We start from the raw sequence: 22,604 nt of genomic DNA, 5'->3' as shown, positions 1-22,604 counted from the left end.
AAGGATTCTTGTGTGTCTGTGCTCTTTGTCCTCTTCAGCTGCTCTGTGGGGTCTCTTTTTAAAAGGTATAATTGATCCTAACTGAATGATACTTGGGAAGCCAGTAGTCATTTGTCCTATCGAGGCCAAAACCAGTCGCTGTAATGTCATTAAAATTGCCAAGGACAAACCAAGTTATTTCGTAAACATTCACCCAATCCCTGGGGTTACCCATGCAGAGTAAAGTGTCAACATTTCTTATCCATCTAAAACTTTCTGCCTCACACAAACTGAGAACACTGGTTCCTTTGCTGGTAAAAATTCCCAAGTGTTTGTCTTGACTATCAGAAAATAATAACTTTGAAGTAAATTTAGGGTCTTAGATTTAAAATAATCTACAGCAGTTTGTATTGTGTCATTTAAATAAAGCTTTCTCTTACTCCTCTGTATATCCATTTTCCCTAAATACCAGAATATGATTAAAATGGAAAATGAGAGGTATTAGATTTTTGTCCTGAGAATTGTCAGTTATTCTAGCTTTATAGGTTTTCATTACAGATATATTACATTGTTGAGCATTGTGAATTCAAAGTATCGTTAATTATTTTAAACATAACTATGAGAAATGAAGATGACCGAACAGAGCCACTTTAGAATGGAAAGAGCACAATACCCAGTTCCCAAATCTGTACTCGGCATCATTTTGCATTACCCTTGGCTCAATTCTAATCTCTAGTCTGTCTAAAGTGCTGTTTTTGAGCTGGGAATGGTGGGGTGTGCCTGTAGTCCTGGCTATTCGGGAGGCTGAGGTGGGAGGATTGCCTGAGTCCAGGAGTTTGAGGCTGCAGTGAGCTATGATTGTGCCATTGCACTCCAGCCTGGGTGACAGAGCAAGACCCTATCTCTTAAAAAAAAAAAACCAAAAACATACGTTTTAAAAACCAACCCTGACCATTTTATTTCAGTTCTTGGAAAAGCTGAATATCTCTTCTTGGGAGAGCCAGGCCATGTAGCACTAAGCAACAACACAGTGTCTGTGAATTTCCGGTATTTTGATGGTGCCAATGGGACGCTGAGGAATGTATCTGTCCTGCTGTTGGAGGCCAACACCAATCAGACTGTTACCACCAAGTACCTGCTGACCAACCAGTCCCAGGGAACACTGGAGTTCGAGTGCTTCTATTTCAAGGAGGCTGGTGATTACTGGTTCACAATGACTCTGGAAGCTACAGACAATAGCACTCCAGTCTCCTGGTGGGAGAAGAGTGCCTTTCTGAAGGTGGAGTGGCCTGTCTTTCACGTTGACTTGAACAGGACCTCCAAGGCAGCAGAAGGCACCTTCCAGGTGGGCTTTTTCACCAGTCAGCCACTATGCCCATTTCCTGTGGACAAGCCCGACATCATGGTGGACGTCATCTTCACCAACAGCCTTCCCCAGGCAAGAACAAGTCCGGGGAAGCCGCTGGAGATAAGAGCCAGCAAAAGGACAGAACTCACTCAAGGTCAGTGGGTTGAGTTTGGCTGTGCACCCGTGGGGCCAGAAGCCTATGTCACGGTGGTACTGAGGCTGCTTGGGCGAGACTCGGTCATTACCTCCACGGGGCCCATTGACTTGGCCCAGAAGTTCGGATACAAACTGGTGATGGTGCCAGAGCTCACGTGTGAGTCCGGCGTGGAGGTGGTGGTGCTGCCCCCGCCATGCATCTTCGTCCAGGGAGTGATCGCTGTCTTCAAGGACACCCCCGGACACCCTGCGGGGAGGACTGTTCAGCTGGCCGAGAACAACCTGCCCCTGGGAGAGAGGAGAACAGTATTTAACTGTACTTTGTTTGACATGGGGAAGAATAAATACTGCTTCGACTTTGGCATTTCAAGCAGAAGCCATTTTTCCACAAAGGAGAAGGAGTGCATGCTAATCCAGAGAAATATAGGTTGGTACTGAGATTTTAAAACATTTTTAAGTCAAATCTGTGTCTTTGTGTAATCAAAATTATTGTTGATAATTTAGGTGAACTTTAGGTGATTGTACCATCATTTTTATGGTTCATTCCTTATACTTTACCAATTGACATTATCATCCTTATCTGAAAAATTAAGACTAGCGGTAAACAGACCCACTTAACCTCTTTAGGTCTCAGTTTCCCCATCCATAAAATAGGGATAATAAAGTACCTACCTCAGAGTTGTGGGGTTGAATGAAATGAACATGTAACCTTCTCAGCTTGCTACCTGGCATACAGAAAGTGCTCAATAAACATTAGCTATTGTTATATTTTAAAAATCCTATTATTACATTATATGGTAAGTCCATGGCAGACATGACTAGAACTCAAAGCTATATTCCAGACTGTAGTTAGTAATTTCTGTCTGCCTCTATCTGAGCATTTTCTCTTTTCTCTTACATCATTCATTATAGGAATGAAGACTTAGAAATCAAAACAGATTTCTGAAAACTTCTCCAGATTCTGGGTTCTTGGTGTAAGGCCCTGCCTACTCACAAAGAAGCGGGGTTGTGACAATTCCATCCATTCTCCACGCTGCTCTTTGCATTTCTTTCATTTTTCCTAGGTACAAGCCTGGTCTCAGCATGGTTTTAATTTGGCAGAGCTGGTCTGGTTCGCTTGCCTGCTGTTCTTGTCTTCATGCCCACTAAGCCCAGTGCCCCCGACTGCACACGCCTCTGTGTGTGTCTGTAGCCCCGTGTTCCTTGCTGTAAATTTACCCACTTCCTCTTCCCAGAAGTCCCTTTCCTTCGGCTCTCTCCTCATCCACTGGCCACGTCCCTGCTTGCACTTGCCTCTCTATCCAGCCTAGATTCTGTGGTCCATCTCTTTCACTACCCTCCCACCAACATCCTAAACTCCTCTACCCTGCTGTCCTTTCAGGGCACCTGCCAGGGCACACCCCATCTTTGCATGACTTCAGCCATCTGCCAGTCGCCCGCTGTACCCAGGCTGCCAAGACTGCATGACAAAGTCACACCTAGGCAGATAGTTACCACTATGGGTGCATCATACCTTCACCATCAGCAGGGCCTGGATGCTGCCTGGCATGTCACCCTGGCCAGGTCATGCTCCCGGTCTGTACAACAGCCCTTTCAGATCTCCTCCACTCCCCGCAGGCCTCAGCCCCTATCTGCTGGTTAACTCAGAGTTGACTTTGCCAACTGCCGCACAGGGGGCTGAGAGCTGTTAGGTGGAACTCTGCACCCTCCCACCAAAAGATCTGTCAGACCCATCCTCTCCCCTCCTTCCTGTCACCGTGACCTGTCACTCCTCCCCTGCACTGTGGATGCCAGCTCCTCTGCTCATTTCAGGAACCTTCTGCTAGTCAGTACCCTTCTCTCTCTTCCATCTTTAACTGTCCCTCCTCTACTGGCTCATTCTCATCAGCTTTGAAATGTATTTAATTCTTTTATCTAAAAACAAGACGGAAACCATCTCTAACCATCTCTAATGTCTCCCCAGACATTACCTTCTTTCTCTCCTCTTCCCTTTATGGCCCAAAAACTTTAAAATAGTTGCCTACCCTTTTGGGTTCATTTCTTTGCCTTTCATTCTCTTTACAACCCACTGCGAACTGGTTTCCGCCCCCGACTCCTCCCCTGAAAATGCTCTCACAGAAGCAGCCGGGAATAAATTGCAGGTGCCCAGACCCAGTGGCACTTCAGTCCACATCTTCATTGACCCTGATTCTGGGATGTCGCATTCGTCGGCTCACCTCCCTCCTCCCTGGCTGCTCCTTCACCACCGCCTCTGCCTGCCAGTGCCACCACCTGTCTCATCCCCCAGGTGCTGGTCACCTTCTCTTTTATGTCACACACTTGCCAAGTGATTAGTCTTGGTGCTAACGACTCCAGATGGTTGTCATCCCCTGCTCTTACCCTGCGTCCAAGCACTGCCGAATAGCTGGCATCCCTCCGGTGTCTCCCAGGCACCTCAAAAGCAGCATGTCTGAAATTAGACTCACCCTTGGACCCCCAGCCCCGCTCCTCAGTGTGGGACTCCACCACCCATCTCACTGTTCAAACCAGAAACCAGGAGTCTTCCTCTTCTCCTCCTGTACACAATGCACCACTGCGTCCTATGGCTTTGTCTCCTGAGTGTCAATCTCTCCACTTCTCCCTGATTCCACTGTCCTACTTGGGTTAAGCCTCCGCCACTCCTCACCTGGACTCTTGCAACAGATTCCTAATTGGATCCCTCCCTGCCTCCACTTCCTTCCCTCACTGCAGCCAGAGGGACTGTTTAACATTCAGGTCAGCTGAGGCCATTCCCCTGCTTAAAAGCTTCCAGTCACCTCACTTGGCATGAGGATGGGAATCCTCTATGGATTCTCCCCGACCTCTGCAGCCACTGTCTCTGGGCTGGCGCCTAAGACACTGTCCTCCCACATGCCCCTGGTTAATAATCACCCATCCTCCAAGTCTCCACTCAGGTTACTATTCCTTGACCTCAGGCTGGGTCGGTCCCTTTGCTGTAAGCTGGTGCAGCATTCTGTAGGTCTTCTTTCATGGCGTTTATCACTTCTGCCATTGCTTGTGTAATGTCTTCCTCTCCCTGCCTTTCCCCGACCCTGCAGACAGGGAAAGCTCATTTGATGGCAAAACTCGACTTGTGTTGCCATGAAGCTTTTTATGTTCTTTAGCCCACTCAGTATGCCTGGCACGTTAATAGGTGCTCAGTACGTGCTTATAAAAGTAAAAGTTGAACTCAGGTCTGGCTAGTCTCAGCTAGGTATTAGGAGAAAAACAATTAGATTGAACTAATTTAATCATCCAAGATATTCTTGCCTTTTCTAAAGAAAATACATGTTTAGTCAAAAAAGTTCTGACTGAATTTAATGGTTATGAATGGTGGGAAGTCAAGAAATTTGAGCCATTTGATTAAAGGCACATGGGGGCAGGAGGGCTCCCTCGTTGGTTTTCCAAGCTGGTGGGCTTTTCACGCGTGGTTCAATTCAGTGTCTAAAGACTGGGGTTCTTAAAACCCGCAGCACAAACAGTGGAAAGATGCTGGAAAGGGGCAGAACGGGGGGTGGTTCTCACGTGTCCAGGGTGAGGGTGGTCCGTATGGGGCTGCCCCACGTAGCAGCTGCCAGACACACCCAGCGGCGGCGGGCCTGGGGCAGGAACTAGAAGAGCTAAGCACACCTGGGGACCCCCAGTTCTCTGTGTGGCTCTCCCACAGCAGCTCTGGCTCTGTGGGGCTGAGAGATGAAATTTAGGCTCACAGTAGGAATCTCAGTGACTTTCTGTGTTTTTAGTGGATAAATTTATGACTGAACTGAGCGAGTTCCCTTTTTTTCATTTTCTATTTAGATTGATAGCTCTAACCAGTAAAAAGTGTCTTTTTTGCCAAATGGCATCATTTAGGGACCCACCGTGACTTGTGTGAGCCACTGATTCACACTGAATTTCTTATTAGTTCCTTTTGAAAATGGAATAATGTGTATATGTTTGTCTCTTTTCTCCAAATATGTCTTAGGACCTTAGGATAGTATGTAAATAACAATTTAAAGCAAATACGTACTGTATGTTGCCAAAAATGACTATTTATGATCTTTAGTTCCTTCCATGGGATAAATAACATGTATATAACATGATTACTTTGCAGTGGGCACTGTTCTGAGTTCTTTACAGGCCCATTTGGTCCTCATAACAACTCTATGAGTTAGGCTCATTATATTGTCTATGTTATAGGTGAAGAAATGGAGGCACAGAAAGATTAAGTAATGTGCTCAAGGTCAATGGTGTTTAAGTGGTAGAACCAGAACGCAAACCCAGGTAAACTAGTTTGAGAGTTCGCTTTTACCATTATTCTGTAACTGCCTTCCATATAGTCAACTGTCAATCCGTCTATTAAACAATGTAAAGCTTTTAGATTGGAAAATCAGAGATTCTATTTTTTCCTCAACTCACTGGCTCATCTTGTGCCACCCAGCCCTCTTGGACGACCTGTAACCACTTGGGAGTCCACTGGCCCAGGCATAAGCATGACTTGTTCAGTGTAAGTGAGCCTTGTTCTATGCAAAGAAAATCTGAACTGCTTATCACAGGGCCCTTGCTCCTGCTACTCCTTATAGCTACTCACTTATGTCTGTAGAATTTTCTTATAAGTATAATTTGTTTAGTTACCTTGGTCTTTAGAGCAAAATGTCTTGCAGATATGAATATTTCATAGGTTGTATTCTTTCAGATAGTGTTGGGGTCAGAAACAAATCTCCCTTTTCACATTCCAGACACATTTTGCTCATTCAGGATTGATATCCTAATAGCCTGAAAGGCATTTAGCCTGGCCAAGTGGGTTTGTTATACAGCATGAGTGTATGTGTGGACATCTAAGCAAGACAAAAGTAAGACCATTTGAGGTATTGGTCATCTTGCTTTTCATTTCTGATACAAAAACTATAGTTATCTATGAGTTCTCATTTTGCCAGGTATTTTCCTTAAAGTTTTTTTTCAATTGAGATAGGGTCTTGCTATGTTGCCCAGGCTAGTCTGAAACTCCTGGGCTCAAGCAGTCCTCCCACCTCAGCGTCCTGAGTAGCTGGGTTTATAGGGAGGTGCCATCACGCCTGGTTTCCTCAAAGTTATTAGCTCAGATCTTCAGATAGAGTTACTTAAGGCATTTTTAAATTTTTCTGATTAAATTTGATCATTGCTTTATTTGAGTGATTTCCTGTGTTTCTTGTTTGATTAATTTGATTTAGAAATAAAGACATAAAAACTTAGGTCAAATGTTTATTTTTTATTTTTAATTATCCTATAAGCTATGATTTTATTTTCAAGGGAAAAGAATACTTAACATTTCAAAATGGAATTTTTTGACATTAACATTTATGCTTTTATCAAAACTTTGATTGTTTTGTGATCCCCACTAACGGGACTTTTGTTTTTAGTTTGACAAATGACTCTATGTAATTAAGTGAATTATATTTATATAAAGTAAAAGAAGAGCTCAGAAAGAATAACAAAAGGATTTTTAGTTTTTTTAATTCTGCCTTTTGTTGTCTTAAATATGAGCACAAGGGAAGGGTGAACTATACATTGAATTAATTTTCAATTTCGATTTCATAGTAGTGGGATTCCCAGTAGATTTAAAAAAAAATCACAATACTTTAACTCAGAGAGATTTTAATATGAGATTCTCAAAGCTTTTTAAGCACTGGAGGCTTAGTGTTGGAACAGCTCTGAAGCCTTGAGGACAAAGCCAGCTCATTGTTCTGCCATAGGAGGAGCTGCAGTGTGCTCTGGGAGGCACAGAACCAATATTGTGTTTAGTTGGACCTCTGGATGGAACATAATTACCATGCCTCAGTTGACGCTGCTCCAGGATACTGGTTTATAATGCTCCTACTCTTGTGAAAATCCTCAGAGACTTTTAATTGCTGTAAAGAACTCATATTCCATTACTCACTCCAAAGATTGCACCACTTGGCTCAACTGAGATTGCATCTGCCCTATACTTACATGTTTTGTAATGCTTTATATACCTTTGGCTACATTAGAAGTTATTCTCCATAAAGGATGAAGAACAACCTTTATGCAGAGGATGTTTTGGTGCCTGGTGTTGGCAGGACCTGATAGGTTTTAAGGTTGGATGAGTGCTGATAGAGAGGAGATTTAGGTTAATTCTTTATAGAGAACTATTCAGTTATTCTACCTAGCAATAATTATGTATCTGCTTGGAAGAGAAGTTTGCATTCATCAATCAATAATGGCTGTTCTGGGAGGGTTTTGTGTGTATCTTGAAGCTCTGGTGTTAGGTGCATCCTCATTTAGGATTATTAAATCTCCTTGCTGAATTGAGCCCTTTATCATTATGTAATGTCCCTCTTTATCCCTGGTAATATCCCTGGCTCTGCATTCCATTTCTTCTGACATTAATATAGCCACTCTATTTTTCTTTTTATAATTGTTCATAAGGCATATATGCTTCTATCCTTTGACTTTTAACCTATAAATGTCTTTATAGGCAAATCTGTTTTTTTTTTAAAACAGCATATAGTTGGATCACACTTTTTTAAAAATCGAATCTGACAATCTCTGTCTTTTAATTGATGTGTTTAGATTATTTATATTTAGTGTTATTGTATGGTTGGATTAAGATCTGTTTTGCTGGATTTATGTTTGTAATATCTGTTCTTTGTTTTTCTTCTTTTTTTCTGCCTTCTTTTGGATTAATTGAATATTTTTATAATTTACTCTAACTGTACTATTGGTGTATTGTTTATGCCTTAAAATGTTTTTAGTGGTTGTCCTAGAGTTTACAATGTATATATTTACTCTCAATCTACTTTCAAGTATTATATTGCTTCACGTGTAGCATAAGAACCTTTGAGCAGTACACTCCCAATTCATTCCTCCCATTCTTTGTGTGATTGTTGTCATATATTTTACTTTCTATATGCTATTAAACACATAATACATTGCTACAATTTTGCTTTAGACTATCAATTATATTTTAGAGCATTTAAAATTAGAAAAAATGGATTTTATATTTACGTTTATATATACCATTTCTAGCACTCTTCATTTCTTTGTAGAGATGCAAGTTTTTGTCTGGTATCATATTCCTTCTGCCTGAAGGATTTCTTTTAACATTTTTTGTAGTGAAGGCCTGCTGGTAATAAATTTTCTCAGTTTTTATTTGTCTGAAAAAGTATTCCTCCTTTAATTCTGGGAAGATATTTTTACTGGGTTGGTAGTTTTCTAGTTCTCTTGATTACTTTGTCTTGATAGTTTATCGTTTTTTCCTTGCTTCTTTGTGTGTTTTGTAATTTTTGGTCGAAAGCTGGATATCTAGTTTGGAACTATAGACACTAAGGTATTTATGCCTGGAAATGGGCATACCTCTGTTTTTGCTAGGACTTTAGTGTGAGTATTGGGTTAATGTAGTAAGGAATTGAGCCATGTTTGGGTTTTTCCTGTTGCTAGGGCTGCCCTCAGTGCATCACAGATTTCAAAATTTTCTGATGTTACTTTGTGTTTAGGGAAGGTATTGCATTGCCAGAGGGTTTTTCTCCGTGCTTCTTTTCCATCTTCAGCTTTACGATTGAGCCTGCACATCAGAGAGGTTTTCACCTCTTGCTTTGCGTCTCTTCCACAGTGGACTACTGTTATTTGATACTTGGTACTTGCTAGCCTGAAGTGGGGGAAGGGCATTCCCTTGTACTGGTTCAGCCTCAGTCTTAGGCAAGTGCTATGTCCATGAGTATCAGGGATGGGGCCTTCTTGGTGATCTGCCCCTCCCCAGTCGGTCTCTAGTAGTCTGGGCCCAGGATATTTTTGCCTCCTCCCCAAGGATGAAGGAGTTTTTCTTATTTCATTCCTTGGCAGCATTTAGTCTCTACTCGTACTCTTAGGATGACAGGCTTTGCTGCCTTTCCCCCAGTGGTTGAGGCTTTTGTTTGGTAGAGGAGCTGGGGAGAAGGATTTGGGTGAGGCTTTGTGTCTTTTCCACAGTGCTACCCCTTCCCTCCTCAGGCCTCCACCATGAGGGAGGCTTTGTCTGGGCTTGCATCTGCCCTCAGTCCTTCTTGTGAGCATTTGGTGAGATCTGTGGAGAAAAGCCTGCAAGTGGTTGTAGATTCTGCTTGTGTATGTGGCTCCTCAGGATTCTATATTCTATCCTAGTCCACATTAGGCTTTTAGCAATTCATTACTTTTTTTTAGATGAATTCCTCTCACCAGCTTGTATGGGGGCTGGTATCTGCCCCAGGTAAACAAGTGTTGCATCCCATCTTTCCTTATATTGCAAGATAGTCGGTTGTCCTGTGACCTCAGCTCTCTAGTGGGTTCTAGGAAGGTTGAGATTTTGTAAATTATGCAGCTTTTCTTTGTTTTAAGGTTAGGAGCAGCACTCTTTCCAGCTTTCTGCATCTCTGGGAATGTTTTTACTCACTGACTTTTCAAGGCCTGAGATTTGAGTTTTGCTGCTTCATTTGGGTACAGTTAAATACTGAATCTCAAATGAACTAGCGTTAAAAGCATGACTTATGTCCTTGCAGAAACTTGGGGACTGTGGCAGCCGTGGAGCCAGTGTAGCACCACATGTGGGGATGGTGTCAGAGAGCGTCGCCGAGTGTGTCTCACTTCCTTCCCCTCCAGACCTGGCTGCCCTGGAATGTCCTCGGAGACCTCCCTGTGTTCCCTGGAGGAGTGTGCTGGTAGGTATCCTTGCTTCCTTTGGGAGTGTCTCCATGGAGCCTCCATCAGAAGGAGTATTGAATCCAGGCCTGCTTAAGAATCACTAGGATGAGTTCAGGAGTGGACTCACTAATGCTCTGTGATTGCTGTTGGTTCTACTAACCCTGTACTTGTTAGTGTGGCTAAGACTGGGAGTAGCTGGAAGAGAAGCCTACCAGTGAGAGGATGGGATTTAACACTGCAGAGGATAGGAAAATGACAAGGAAATATACCTAAATTAAGGATTTAGCTGTATTAAATAATTTTTAAAAATACAAAAATGGGGGAGGAATAATCATTTCTTCCTAAGATTTTTTGTTATTTCTCCCTCTGCTTCTTTTTCTCCCCATCATGCCAAATAAGCCCAAGGGGACCACATAGACCATTATTTATAAAAAATGGGCTAAGACTCATTGTCTTATCTATCCCCTGACTGGCATAAGTTTATTCTTTACCACCCTTATGCCGGAGGAGGAGGTAGGGACATTTCTTTGTCTTTTTTTCTTTTTCTTTCTTTTATTTTCTTTTTTCTTTTTTTGAGACAGGGTCTTACTCTGCTGCCTGGGCTGGAATGCAGTGGTGTGATCACAGCTCACTGCAACCTCAAACTCCTGGGCTCAAGCGATCCTCCTGCCTCAGCTTCCCAAATAGCTGGGACTATAGGCTGTACCACCACATCTGACTAGTTTTTCTGTTTTTTGTAGAGACAGGGTCTTGCTCTTGCTTAGGCTGGTCTTGAACTCTTGAGCTCAAAGAATCCTCCTGCCTTGGCCTCCCAAAGTACTAGGATTACAGGCGTGAGCCACCGAGCACAGCCAGGACATTTCTTCTTGCTATCACCTGGGGACTGGCCCTTCCCACACTTTCTAAACATTTATAAGGCACACACTAGTAGTTCTTCAATGAGTATTTGATGTAAGTGGCCTATAGATGTGCTGCACACATGGCTGAGTTGGGTTTACTTCAGATTATGGAGCTGAATCTCATTCATTTACCATAAGTTACAGCAATGAACAATCCTCCCTCTTCCCACACACCATCCCACCTTCTGATGCACAACCTCCTTTTGGTTGGCCGGCCTTTGCTCTGGTTCTGACCCTTAGATAAAGTCCTACTGTCAAGTCCTGCCACCTTCTGCTCTCCAACTAAGTTAACCATCCTTAGTTCCTTATTTCTTTGGGATCTGGCTGGAGGAGTTAGGTGCTTTTCTGTGTCTGGATCTCAGAGTACATTTTAGCCAAAGCACCCGGCAATATCTCAGCCAATGTCTTCACCTGTGGCCTTAGAAACTCCTTCTTGCTATTTCATCTTTTCAGCCAGAACCATAAGCCTTGTTCCCTTTATTCCAGCATCTTGAGGACATTATTCTCCCTTCTGTTGTTTCCTTATGGCAGCCTCAGACCTGGGCTCTTCTCCCAGCCCTCCATCTGCCTGTCTTCTTTCATGAGGCCCGGGCCCCACCCCGAATCCATTGTTTCTTTAATTAGATCTCATACTGTTTTCTAAAGCTCTCTTCTCTGCCTCCTCTTTTCTTTATAAGTCCCCTTCACTTTCCACAGCTCCTTCCTTGTGTATAACTTCCTTCATATACATCCCATCCTCTCAATTTTGGGATGGCGTATTGTATTCAGACATTCCATCCAAAGTTCCATATACTCAAATGAATTTAAAATCAGTTTCCACTGGCATTGTCTTACCGTTCTTTTAGAAGTGACAACAGTGTCAACCATTGCTTGACCACTTGCTGTGTGCCAGCATTTTAAATACATCATCTCATGTAAAAAAATCATGATATTATTTCATATTCTGGAATCTTAATTCTTTAATACTGTGTGGGAACTGGAAATTTGTACATTAAAAATTAGCAAGAAGGGTAAGTGCCAGAAATTCCCCTACTTCTACTCTAAGTGTTCCTCAGATAAATGAATATGTGGGTAAAAATGATCCTTTCTTCCGAGTGTTCTTTTTTCTTCTCAACCTGTTTTCCTTTCCTTGGGAATGTAAAGATCTGTTTGCAGGATGCATAGCATCAGGAAATCTCCTTCACTGCGGGTGAAAGGGGAAAGACTAGTTGAGGAAGAGATGGGAAAGCCCAACAGCTTTGGGCTTTTCTCCAGCTGTGGTTTTTAAGGGAGCTCGCTAGAGTCATAAGATAACAGCTAAGTGAAGAGGTTCAAAATGTGGAATAGCAATGCTGCTACCCAGTGTCAGCAGCAGCTACCTCAGATGAAAGAAGTGATACAGCAGGGAACAAGTCTTTCCTCATTCAACTATTTCACTTGGTTAGGAGTTTAGAGGGGTTTTTTTGGCCTTAAAAGAATGTTTTTATGCCAAGGTCTGAACGTAGCTCTATGTCTATCTTGTTCAACAAGGGAGTAGGAGGATCCAATTGCTGTTGCACCTACGTTCTGTCTAGTGGAACGCTGATCATTTTACTAATACTTTTTAAACAATGAATCAATCAATTAATTAAACTGATGTTTATTGAGTACCAACTATGTGCAAGTCCCTGTGACTGGGGTTGGGAATATATTAATAAGACATGGCCCTGTCTTGAAAGCTCCTATGATATAGTAGCTCAGAAGGCCCATAAATAGGCTTAATACACAGTACCATATAAGGCCTGCAATGACAAAGGTATCCACAGCATGCTATGAAACCTTGAAGGGGTGATAATCCATGCTGGGAATACCTCCATTCTTGGAAGGGGTGATACTAGAGCTACAGATTGAGAGTAGAGAAGGTGTCTCCCAGCTGAACGAGGTGAGGAGGGGAGTTGCAGCAAATGGAGCAGCGAATGAAGGCACGGAAGGTGATGGTACATTAAGAGACCTGGAGAACTGCGATAGTTCAGTGTGGCTGGAGGATAGAGTGCCGGGAGGGAGTGGGAGAGACAAGGCCTGACAAGTAGGCAGGGGCCAGATCCTGAGGGGCTTCAGAGGTTTGGACCTGTGTGTTTGAAGATCTCCCTGGCTATAGCATAGAGTATAAATCAGAAGGGTAGGTATGACAGCAGAGGTGCCTGTTGAGAGTTTTTCAGACACTCATATGTCAAATGAAGTGCTAGCAGTGGTGATGTGGGAGAGGAGGATTCAAAGACTCTGGCAAGTAATGGAGAGGGAGGAATGAAGGATGAAACCCAGGGGTCTAGTACTGGCAACTGCGTGGACCTGGTGCTATTCCCTTCAGACCAGGTGTATCAGAGGAAGCACAGATGCTGGGGGAAGATATTGAGTCTTGGGAATGTTGAGATGGAGGTCCTGGGACATCCAATGGAGACCATAGAGCTAGTGGAGCCAGGGATGGGATCTAGATCTCCCTAGCTCCAAAATCCATGCTTTTCTCTCTAAACTACACAAGTGAGTGTTTTCACTGACACCAAGAGGGAGATAAAGTTGCAAGAAGTATCTAACAGTAGCCAATGCTGCAGGATGAATTTGAATTTGGATATTAAGACCAAATTCATGACCTTGGCAGGAGCTGGTCCATTGGAATGCTGGGGACAGGTTGTAGGAGATCAGAGGTGATAATATGGGACCAGTAAGTCAGCAAATATGGACTCCTTTTTCTGTAAGCGTGGTTGAGAAGACCAGGAGCAGGATATGGCTATGGCAGTGTGGAAGGGCTGGAGAAGGGTCTTTCTAAAGTGAGAAAAGGCGGAGGGACAAAAATGGCAGACTAGAAGCAGCCTGCACATGCCACTCTCATGGAGAGCACTGAAGGTGCCCGGTAGATATTTACCTTTGGATTGATTGACTAAGGGAGAACATTGGGAATCAACAGGAAGGTAAAGAGAGGCTCCCAAAGTGAAGGAGAGGGAAATAGGGTGACCTGCTTGGCAGGACTGGAGGTAGCTGGGGAAGGCATCCACACGTGGGGAAGGGACAGAGGAGAGAACCCTGGGACTCCACACTCCCCTGCAGACATTGAAATTGGAGCTGCAGGAGGGCCTCCCCACCACAGCTGGCCTCTGGACTGACACGGGGGGCTGACTGGAGACTATGCAGCAGCATTGCTCCAGAGAGAAAGTACAGCAGAGTCCCACTGGCTTACGAACCTAGGGTGCTGCAGCTGGTGCCATTTGAGGTCCCAGGTCCAGAGCGCTGTGTCTATCCCAGTGTCAGACCTGTTGCTGCCACCTCCCCACTGCCCCTGGTGGGCCAGGGCAAATGCTCATGCTGCACATGCTGACTGCCTGTGACAACTGCAGGGGAATGGAGAGATGCAGGAGAACAGCAGTGTTAAAGGCTCACAGTGCACCTGCTCCTCTACTTTCTGGTCAGTCTTCCAGAGTAGAACTCAAGCACACCATCCAGGGGCCTCTCCTTCTCTTCACTGAGCAACAGAGTTCCCAGCAGAGATCAGGTGTACTACATAGCTATCCATCTTGAGCTGAGAGAAGAGGTTCCAGATGAGAAGGAACCAGCATAAGAACTCTGGCAACATGACAAAACAGGTAGTTTTGACATAACCAAAGGATCGTTATTGTTCTCCAGCAATGGCCTTCATTGAAATGTCAGATATGGAATTCAGAATATGGATGGAAAATAAGATCAACGGGATCGATGACAAAGTTGAAAACCAACACAAAGAAACCTCCCCTCCCCAAATTCAGGACATGAATGAAGAATTCACTAAAGAGATAGATAATATAAGAAAAAATATGACAGAATTTCTAGAAATGAAAGAGTCATTTAGGGAATTTTAAAATACAAGAGAAAGTTTTAATAGCAGACTAGACCAAGCACAAGAAAGAATTTCAGAGCTTGAAGACAAGACTTTAAAATTAACCCAGTCAAAAATGTAGAAAAAAGAATCAAGAAGAATGAATAATCTCTCTGAGAAATATGAGACTATGTAAAGCAAATGAATATAAGAATCATAGGTATCTCTGAAGGAGAAGAAATAAAGCAAAAAGCATAGGAAACCTATTTGAGAGAATAATGAAGAAAAAATTCCCTTGTATCACTAGAGATTTACACATCCAGGTGCAAGAAGGGCATCAAACACCTGGAAGATTCAGGCAAACAGGACATCACCAGGGCACATAATTTAAATTAGCAATGGTAAAAATAAATAAATAAAAAAAGACAAAGACAGTCATTCTATAATGATAAAGGGAGCAATTCAACAAGAAGATATAACAATCCTAAATGTATATGCACCTAACACAGGATCTTCCAGATTTATAAAACAAATTCTACCAGATCTAAGCAAAGAAATAAACAGCAACATCATAATAGCTAGGGGCTAGAACACCCCACTAACAGAACTGGTCAGATCATCAAGGCAGAAAATCAACAAAGAAACAGTGGATTTAAACGGAGACTCTAGAGCAAATGGACCTAACAGACATTTACAGAACTTTCTACCTCAAACTGCAAGAATACACATTCTCCCATCCAAGTGCTAGCCAGGCCTGACCCTGTTTAGCTTCTGAGATTAGGCATGTTCAGGGTGGTATGGCCACAGACATCGGCAGAATATACATTCTTTTCATCAGCACATGGGACGTTTTTCAAGATAGGTCATATGTTAGGCCACAAAAAGTCTCAGCATATTCAGAAAAATCGAGATCATACCATGTATCTTTACAGACCACAGTGGAATAAAACTAGAAATCACTTCCAAGAGGAGCTTTTAAAACTATACAAATACATGAAAGTTAACCTGTTCTTGAGCAATCCTTGGGTCAATGATGAAATCAAGATGGAAATAAAAATTTTTCTAATTGACCAACAAAGACTACATACACAAGCTTCCCAAATCTCTGGGATACAGTAAAAGCAGTCCTAAGAGGGAAGTTCATAGTCTTAAATGCCTACATCAAAAAGACAGAAAGAGCACAAATTAACAACATAATGTTACACCTCAGGGAATTAGAAGAACAAACCAAACACAAAGCTAGCAGAAGACAAGAAACAAGATCAGAGCAGAACTAAACAAAATGGAAACCAAAAAAACAATACAAAGGATCAATGAAACTAAAAGTTTATTTGAAATGATAAACAAAATTGATAAACCATTTATTAGATTAGCCAGAAATAGAAAAGAAAGGACTCAGATAAGCTCTGTCAGAAATGAAAAAGGAGACATTATAACTGATACCACAGAAATATGTCATCTATGACTACTATGAAAACCTCTATGCAAACAAACTCCAAAATCTACATAAAATGGATAAATTTTTGGAAACACACAACCTCCTAAAGTTGAATCAGGAAGAAATAAAAATCCAGAACAGACCAACAATGAGTAGAGAGATTAAAACTATAATAAAAAAGCCTCCCCCCCCAAAATAAAGCCCAGGACCAGATGGATTCACAGCTGAATTCTCCCAGAAATACAAAGAAGAACTGGTACCCATTCTCCTGAAACCGTTCTACAACATCAAGGAGGGAATCCTCCCCAATTCATTCTATGAAGCCTGTATCACCCTAATACCAAAGCCAGGAAAGGACACAACAACAACAAAAAAAGAAAACTACAGACCAATATCCCTCATGAACATAGATACAAAAATCCTCAACAAAATACTAGCAAACCAAATCCAACAGCTCATCAAAAACATAATTCACCATGATCAAGTGAGTTCATCCCAGGGATGCAAGGATGGTTCAACATGTGCAAATCAATAAATGTGATTTATCATGTAAACAATTAAAAATAAAAGCCATCTGGCCAGGCGTGGTGGCTCACGCCTGTAATCCTAGCACTCTGGGAGGTCGAGGCGGGAGGATTGTTTGAGCTCAGGAGTTCGAGACCAGCCTGAGCAAGAGCGAGACCCTGTCTCTACTAAAAATAGAAAAGAAATTATACGGACAGCTAAAAACATATATACATATATATATATAGAAAAAATTAGCCGGGCATGGTGGTACATGCCTGTAGTCCCAGCTACTCGGGAGGCTGAGGCAGGAGGATTGCTGGAGCCCAGGAGTTTGAGGTTGCTGTGAGCTAGGCTGACGCCACGGCACTCTAGCCTGGGCAACAGAGTGAGACTCTGTCTCAAAAAATAAATAAATAAATAAAAAATAAAAGCCATCTGATAATCTCAATAGATGCAGAAAAAGCATTCAATAAAATCCATCACCTCTTCATGATAAAAACTCTCAACAAACTAGGCATAGATGGAACATACCTCAAAATAATAAAAGTCATATATGACAAACTCACAGCCAACATCATACTGAATGAGGAAAAATTGAAAGCATTCCCTCTGAGAACTTGAACAAGACAAGAGTGATTACTGTCATCAATTCTTTTTTTTTTTTTTTTTTTTTTTTTTTTTTTAGACAGAGTCTTGCTCTGTTGCCCGGGCTAGAGTGAGTGCCGTGCCATCACCCTAGCTCGCAGCAACCTCAAACTCCTGGGCTTAAGCAATCCTCCTGCCTCAGCCTCCCGAGTAGCTGGGACTACAGGCATGCACCACCATGCCTGGCTAATTTTTTTTTTCTATATATTTTTAGTTGGCCAGATAATTTATTTCTATTTTTAGTAGAGACGGGGTCTCACTCTTGCTCAGGCTGTTCTCGAACTCCTGACCTCGAGCGATCCGCCTGCCTCAGCCTTCCAGAGTGCTAGGATTACAGGCGCCGCACCCGGCCCACTGTCATCAATTCTATTCAACCTAGGACTGGACATCTTAGCCAGAGCAATCAGGCAGCTCCAGGTGGTGCCTGCACTTGATGAAACATTTTGACGACCGTGGGACAAAGCAGTTTGAGAGAACAGGGAAAAGAAGATGAACCCACACCACGTGGAAAGTAGGAAGGCGAGTGGGCAGCTGAAAATAGAAGAGGGAGAAAGCAGCGGCTTTAGCACTTAGCAAAGACAGTTTCTGGATATTATTAAACAGAAGGGGGAAATAAGTTGTTATTATATTGCTCACAATCTTATTTTCATCAATTAGTTTCTCTTACAATGTGCAAATTAGGCTACCTAAATTTAACATATCTAAATCATTTTGCATTTCAAATTTTATACTGGGCAAAAGTCTCCAATGTGCCTCTCACAGGTATGTTTAATGAGATACCATGTCTACATTATTGTAAGGGAAAACCTTGATTTTCCCTTGGAATTTCCTGCGTGCTGCTTCTGTGCAGAAAATTCAAGGTGAGTTCAGCGGGAGCTGGCGAGCACAGGCGTCACCTTGATGGTGGCTCACCCAGTCGCCTCACTTCTATGGGTCTCTGTTTTTGTGGTGTTCCCCCTTTGGTGGTGACCTTGTTTAGCTTCAGCTGCCAGCAGAGATCCATACGTAAGACCAGCAATTGCTTATTTTCCTTCTTTCCTTAACTGCTAGATAATTAGATCAATCCATTCAGAGCCCTTACAACCACACGGAGAAAACAATACCGGAGAATACATTTGTTCTTTCCTTTTTTTTTGCAGCCTTCTGGCCATCCAGCCCGTCTCCTCTTCAGCCCCAGGTTCCAGTGAAGTCCAACAACGTCGTGACGGTCACCGGCATATCCTTGTGCTTGTTCATCATCGTGGCCACCGTGCTCATCACGCTGTGGCGGAGGTTCGGCCGCCCCCCGAAGTGCAGCACCCCGGCGCGGCACGGCGCTCTGCCCGCCCCCGGCTTCCGCAAGAACTCGGACGAGGAGAGCATCTGCGAGCTGGGCGAGCAGCGCGGGAGCTTCTCGGACGGGGGCGACGGCCCCGCGGGGGGCCCGGGGGACGCGGGCATGCCCCTGACCTGCAGGCGGAGCGTCCCTGCCACCCCCGAGGATGATGCCTCCGGCAGCGAGAGCTTCCAGTCCAGCGCCCAGAAGATAATCCCCCCTCTGTTTAGCTACCGCCTCGCCCAGCAGCAGCTGAAGGAGATGAAGAAGAAGGGTCTGACGGAAGCCACCAAGGTGTACCACGTGTCTCAGACTCCCCTGACGGACACTGCCATTGACGCCGCCGCCAGCCCCGCCTTAGACCTGGAAAGCCCGGAGGAAGCCGCAGCAAACAAGTTCCGCATCAAATCCCCGTTTCTGGACCCGCCTGCGGCCGGCGCCGGGGACAGGCCTCCCCCGCGGCTGGATTTCAGCGCGTCCCAGGCCGGCTGTGCCGTCAGCCCCAGCCAGACCCTGATCCGCAAGTCCCAGATGCGGCACGTGGGCAGCAGGGGGGGCCCGTCGGAGAGGACCCACCCCAGGAACCCCCACTTCCGGAGGACGGCCAGCTTTCATGAGACCAAGCAAGCCCGGCCGTTCAGGGAGAGGAGCATGTCCACCCTGACGCCCCGGCAGGCGCCCGCCTACGGCTCCAGGACGCGGACCTGGGACCAGGCAGACGACAGATTCAGGCCTCCGAGTCGGAGCGCCCACCTGCTTCCTGAGAAACTGGAGCACTCCCAAGGGGCAGGCGGAACCGGTGGTCCATTAAGCCCTGTCCCTACTGTCCCTAGATCCCACACCGTGGGGCAGCCCTCAAGGAAACCGGACCTAGGGGACCGCCAGGCGGGACTAGTGGCAGGAGTTGAGAGAACAGAACCTCATAGAGCCCGCAGGGGACCGTCCCCCAGTCACAGGAGTGTCTCAAGAAAGCAGTCTTCCCCCACCGCCCCTAAAGAAAGCTACCAGAGGGTCAGTCCTCTGAGCCCTTCTCAGTGTAGGAAAGACAAGTGTCAGAGCTTCCCCGCCCACCCCGAGTTCGCCTTCTATGACAATTCCTCCTTTGGCCTCACAGAGGCCGAGCAGAGGATGCTGGACCTCCCGGGATATTTTGGGTCAAATGAAGAGGATGAAACCACAAGCACGCTTAGTGTGGAGAAGCTGGTAATCTAGACCAAGAATCAGCCCAAGACTTTACACGGCTGGGCTGAGCTGCTCACATTGTTCTGTGGACTGTTTTGTATGACTGTTTGTGCTGTAGGACAGAATGTGGGCAGGAAACAACTCCCACCAGAGGAGGATGTGTGTGTATGCATGTGTTCTCATTTGTAAGGAAGAAGTTATTTATCCTGAACTTTTCCCTTTGTTGCTCTATTTCTATTGGTTTATTATTAATAACAACGATAATAAAATTTAAACAGCAAATGGGGCTTGGTCTGCCATATGGATATGAAAGGTGATAAGATGTGACTCGTGGGTATGACATGCTTTGAACACTGTATTGGCAATTTCCAACTTGACGCAGAAATCTGGGAGCCTGAATTAACAAGGGCCGGAGCAAAGTTAACTTGGTATCACAACTCTTGACTTGTAATTTATTAAGTTATGAATACATTAAGAAATTGACTCCTACCAGGACAGTGTAGGTTTTATATTTGTCTGATTAAGTTAATTATGACCATTAGACCACCAAGCTACTTAGAAATGGTGATAACACAAGATATTCCAGAACTTTCAGGCCAGAGTTGGGTGATATCTTAAATGTTTTTTAATGCAATGAAGAGGTCTAGGTGACTTGACAAAATTATGTGAATTAATTGTGCTTTGGAGAAATAGCATAAGCTGATTGTCTGGGTAGTGGGTCACATGAAGACCTATCTACCGTTGTTCTAAGCAAATAGTAAACATTTTGGAGAGGAAGGTATTGTCTCCCGAGAAAGCATCAGCTGGAAAATGGGCAGTAGGTGCTGACTGGGACACTGACCTGACACCAGGATCCTGAACATGTGTCCCTGGACTAAACTGGTAGCAGAGACCCCAGAGGGTGTCGTCCTGAAACTGGTGCACGCATATCTTTAAACATAACTTAATCATGTTATTGCGAAAATGCATGATATTAACCTTAGGTATACAGAAGGCAGGTAGGCTAGTTTATGATTTTACAGTTTAAGCTTTTTTAATTAGAAGAAAGAGTTAAACAGGGAAAAAGTGGCGAGAAGTCTTTTTTAGAAAGTTAGAGTCACGTTTGCTTATTCAATCTTCCACATTTTACAGACAAGGAATTTGGGACCCAGGGAGGGTAATTAACAGCATTGGATAGGATAGGGACTGATACCTTATTCTAGATACCATGCTCTTTGCACTCTGCCACCACAGCCTTTGCGAGTCCTCTCCACTAGCAGAAACCAGGAGAAATCTGTCCCTTTTTGCAATAAGAGGGCATAAGGAGACACCTCTACTAGGTTTTCCCAAAAGAAGCAAGCTTTCTGCTGCTTAATGAGATATTGGGACTGGTCTTGCAACTGTCTTTGTTTGGAAGTCTGAACTAAACAAATGAACTTGAAGGTTGTGTTCCTTCATTGGAAGCCTGTGGTCAGTGACCACGTGGGCACTCTGCAATCTCACACACTTCCTTTCAGCCCTCAACCTAATGACTTATCTGCATACACTTGAGCAGCTGCACTTTCCTTCTTTTTCACCATGACCTCTCTAACTGCCACACCCATCCTGCCCTTTTAGATTGTTTTCCTTCTTCCTTTTAGCGTTTATCAGGATGTCAGTGATGGTGAGGTTTCAGGGACCATTGGAGAGAGCAGAGTCATTAATAGTTGGGGGAAAGAATCACAAATCCAAATCCTGTGATTTTGAAAGTTTCTCCCATATTTGTTGCATTGCCACTTCATTTGTGCCATTTTTACTTAAAATTAAGATATACCTCCTTTTGGAAATGATTTAATAATAACTATTTACCTTTCAGGAACAGGAGGGGTAGATTATTCAGGGCTGTCTGACAACTGATATGTGCTGATGCAAGGAAGAGGAAACCAGGCTTTTTAATCTTCATTTTCTTTGTTTATCATATTAGAAAGCTTTGTTCTCTTTCCAAGTTCACAGGCCTGCGTGCCAACCTTTGAGGACAGAGGGTACAAGCTCACTCATTCCTGATTTCACAGTGACTTACCCTACAGTGTCAAACTGAGACCGAAACAGCTGTGAGAAAGGTAAAAACTAAAGGAAAACACTATGAATGAAAGATTTTCTATTAAATTATATTTTTCTCTATTACAGTCACCCTTCTAAATTAATATTTCAGTGAGCTAACACCAGCATATAACATGTTCACCTAGCCCTGTTTTCTGGGGCTCTCGGCAAGAGTCAATCTCTATGTTTCAAAGTTAAGCTAATTTGGCCTCTGCCTCTGAAAAAGAGAAAAGAAAATGCCTCAGCATTATCTTTGGTGGATAAGTGGTAAACTGCATTAGAAATAATCTATTTTTCACCATCGTGTCCCTAGGTCCTAGCCATAGTGGCTACCATAGAGAAGGAACTCAATAAAGATTAGTTGAATAAATGACCATATTCAAAAGCCCTCAAACTATATTTGTGGTTGGATTAGAATAATTCTATGTAACACTTTAAATCTTAAACAATTATGAAAGGGATGTATTCCTATGAGATACTGTGAGATTTTAATTTCTAGATGTTTCTCTTTCCACACGTGAAGGCATTCTCATCATTTTGGGCTGTTACCCTGGCTGAAGGTGAAGGTGTCTCTGGAGTCTGTTGCAGTCTGTGGTACACAGTAGTCACTTAGTAAGTGTTGAATG

At 43.7% G+C, this 22,604-nt stretch overlaps 1 protein-coding gene across 4 annotated transcripts in view; it reads left to right on the top strand.

The window, feature by feature from the left end:
- THSD1 (thrombospondin type 1 domain containing 1) overlaps positions 1-20,195 on the top strand; it is a 28,769-nt gene extending 8,574 nt beyond the window's left edge. For 3 of the 4 annotated variants that reach the window (XM_045567284.1, XM_045567285.1, XM_045567286.1), the window contains 3 exons: positions 945-1,910; positions 9,991-10,149; positions 18,563-20,195. In XM_045567284.1, coding sequence (XP_045423240.1) covers positions 945-1,910; positions 9,991-10,149; positions 18,563-19,950 — 2,513 coding nt within the window. In that variant the 3' untranslated portion in view covers positions 19,951-20,195. The remainder of the gene's footprint in view (positions 1-944; positions 1,911-9,990; positions 10,150-18,562) is intronic. The other variant, XM_045567287.1, reaches the window with a different exon arrangement.
- Positions 20,196-22,604: the final 2,409 nt, after the last annotated feature.

Source organism: Lemur catta, chromosome 13 (genome assembly GCF_020740605.2).
Source record: "Lemur catta isolate mLemCat1 chromosome 13, mLemCat1.pri, whole genome shotgun sequence".
Classification (NCBI taxonomy): Eukaryota; Metazoa; Chordata; class Mammalia; order Primates; family Lemuridae; genus Lemur; species Lemur catta.
This window is presented reverse-complemented; position numbering and strand designations above follow the sequence as displayed.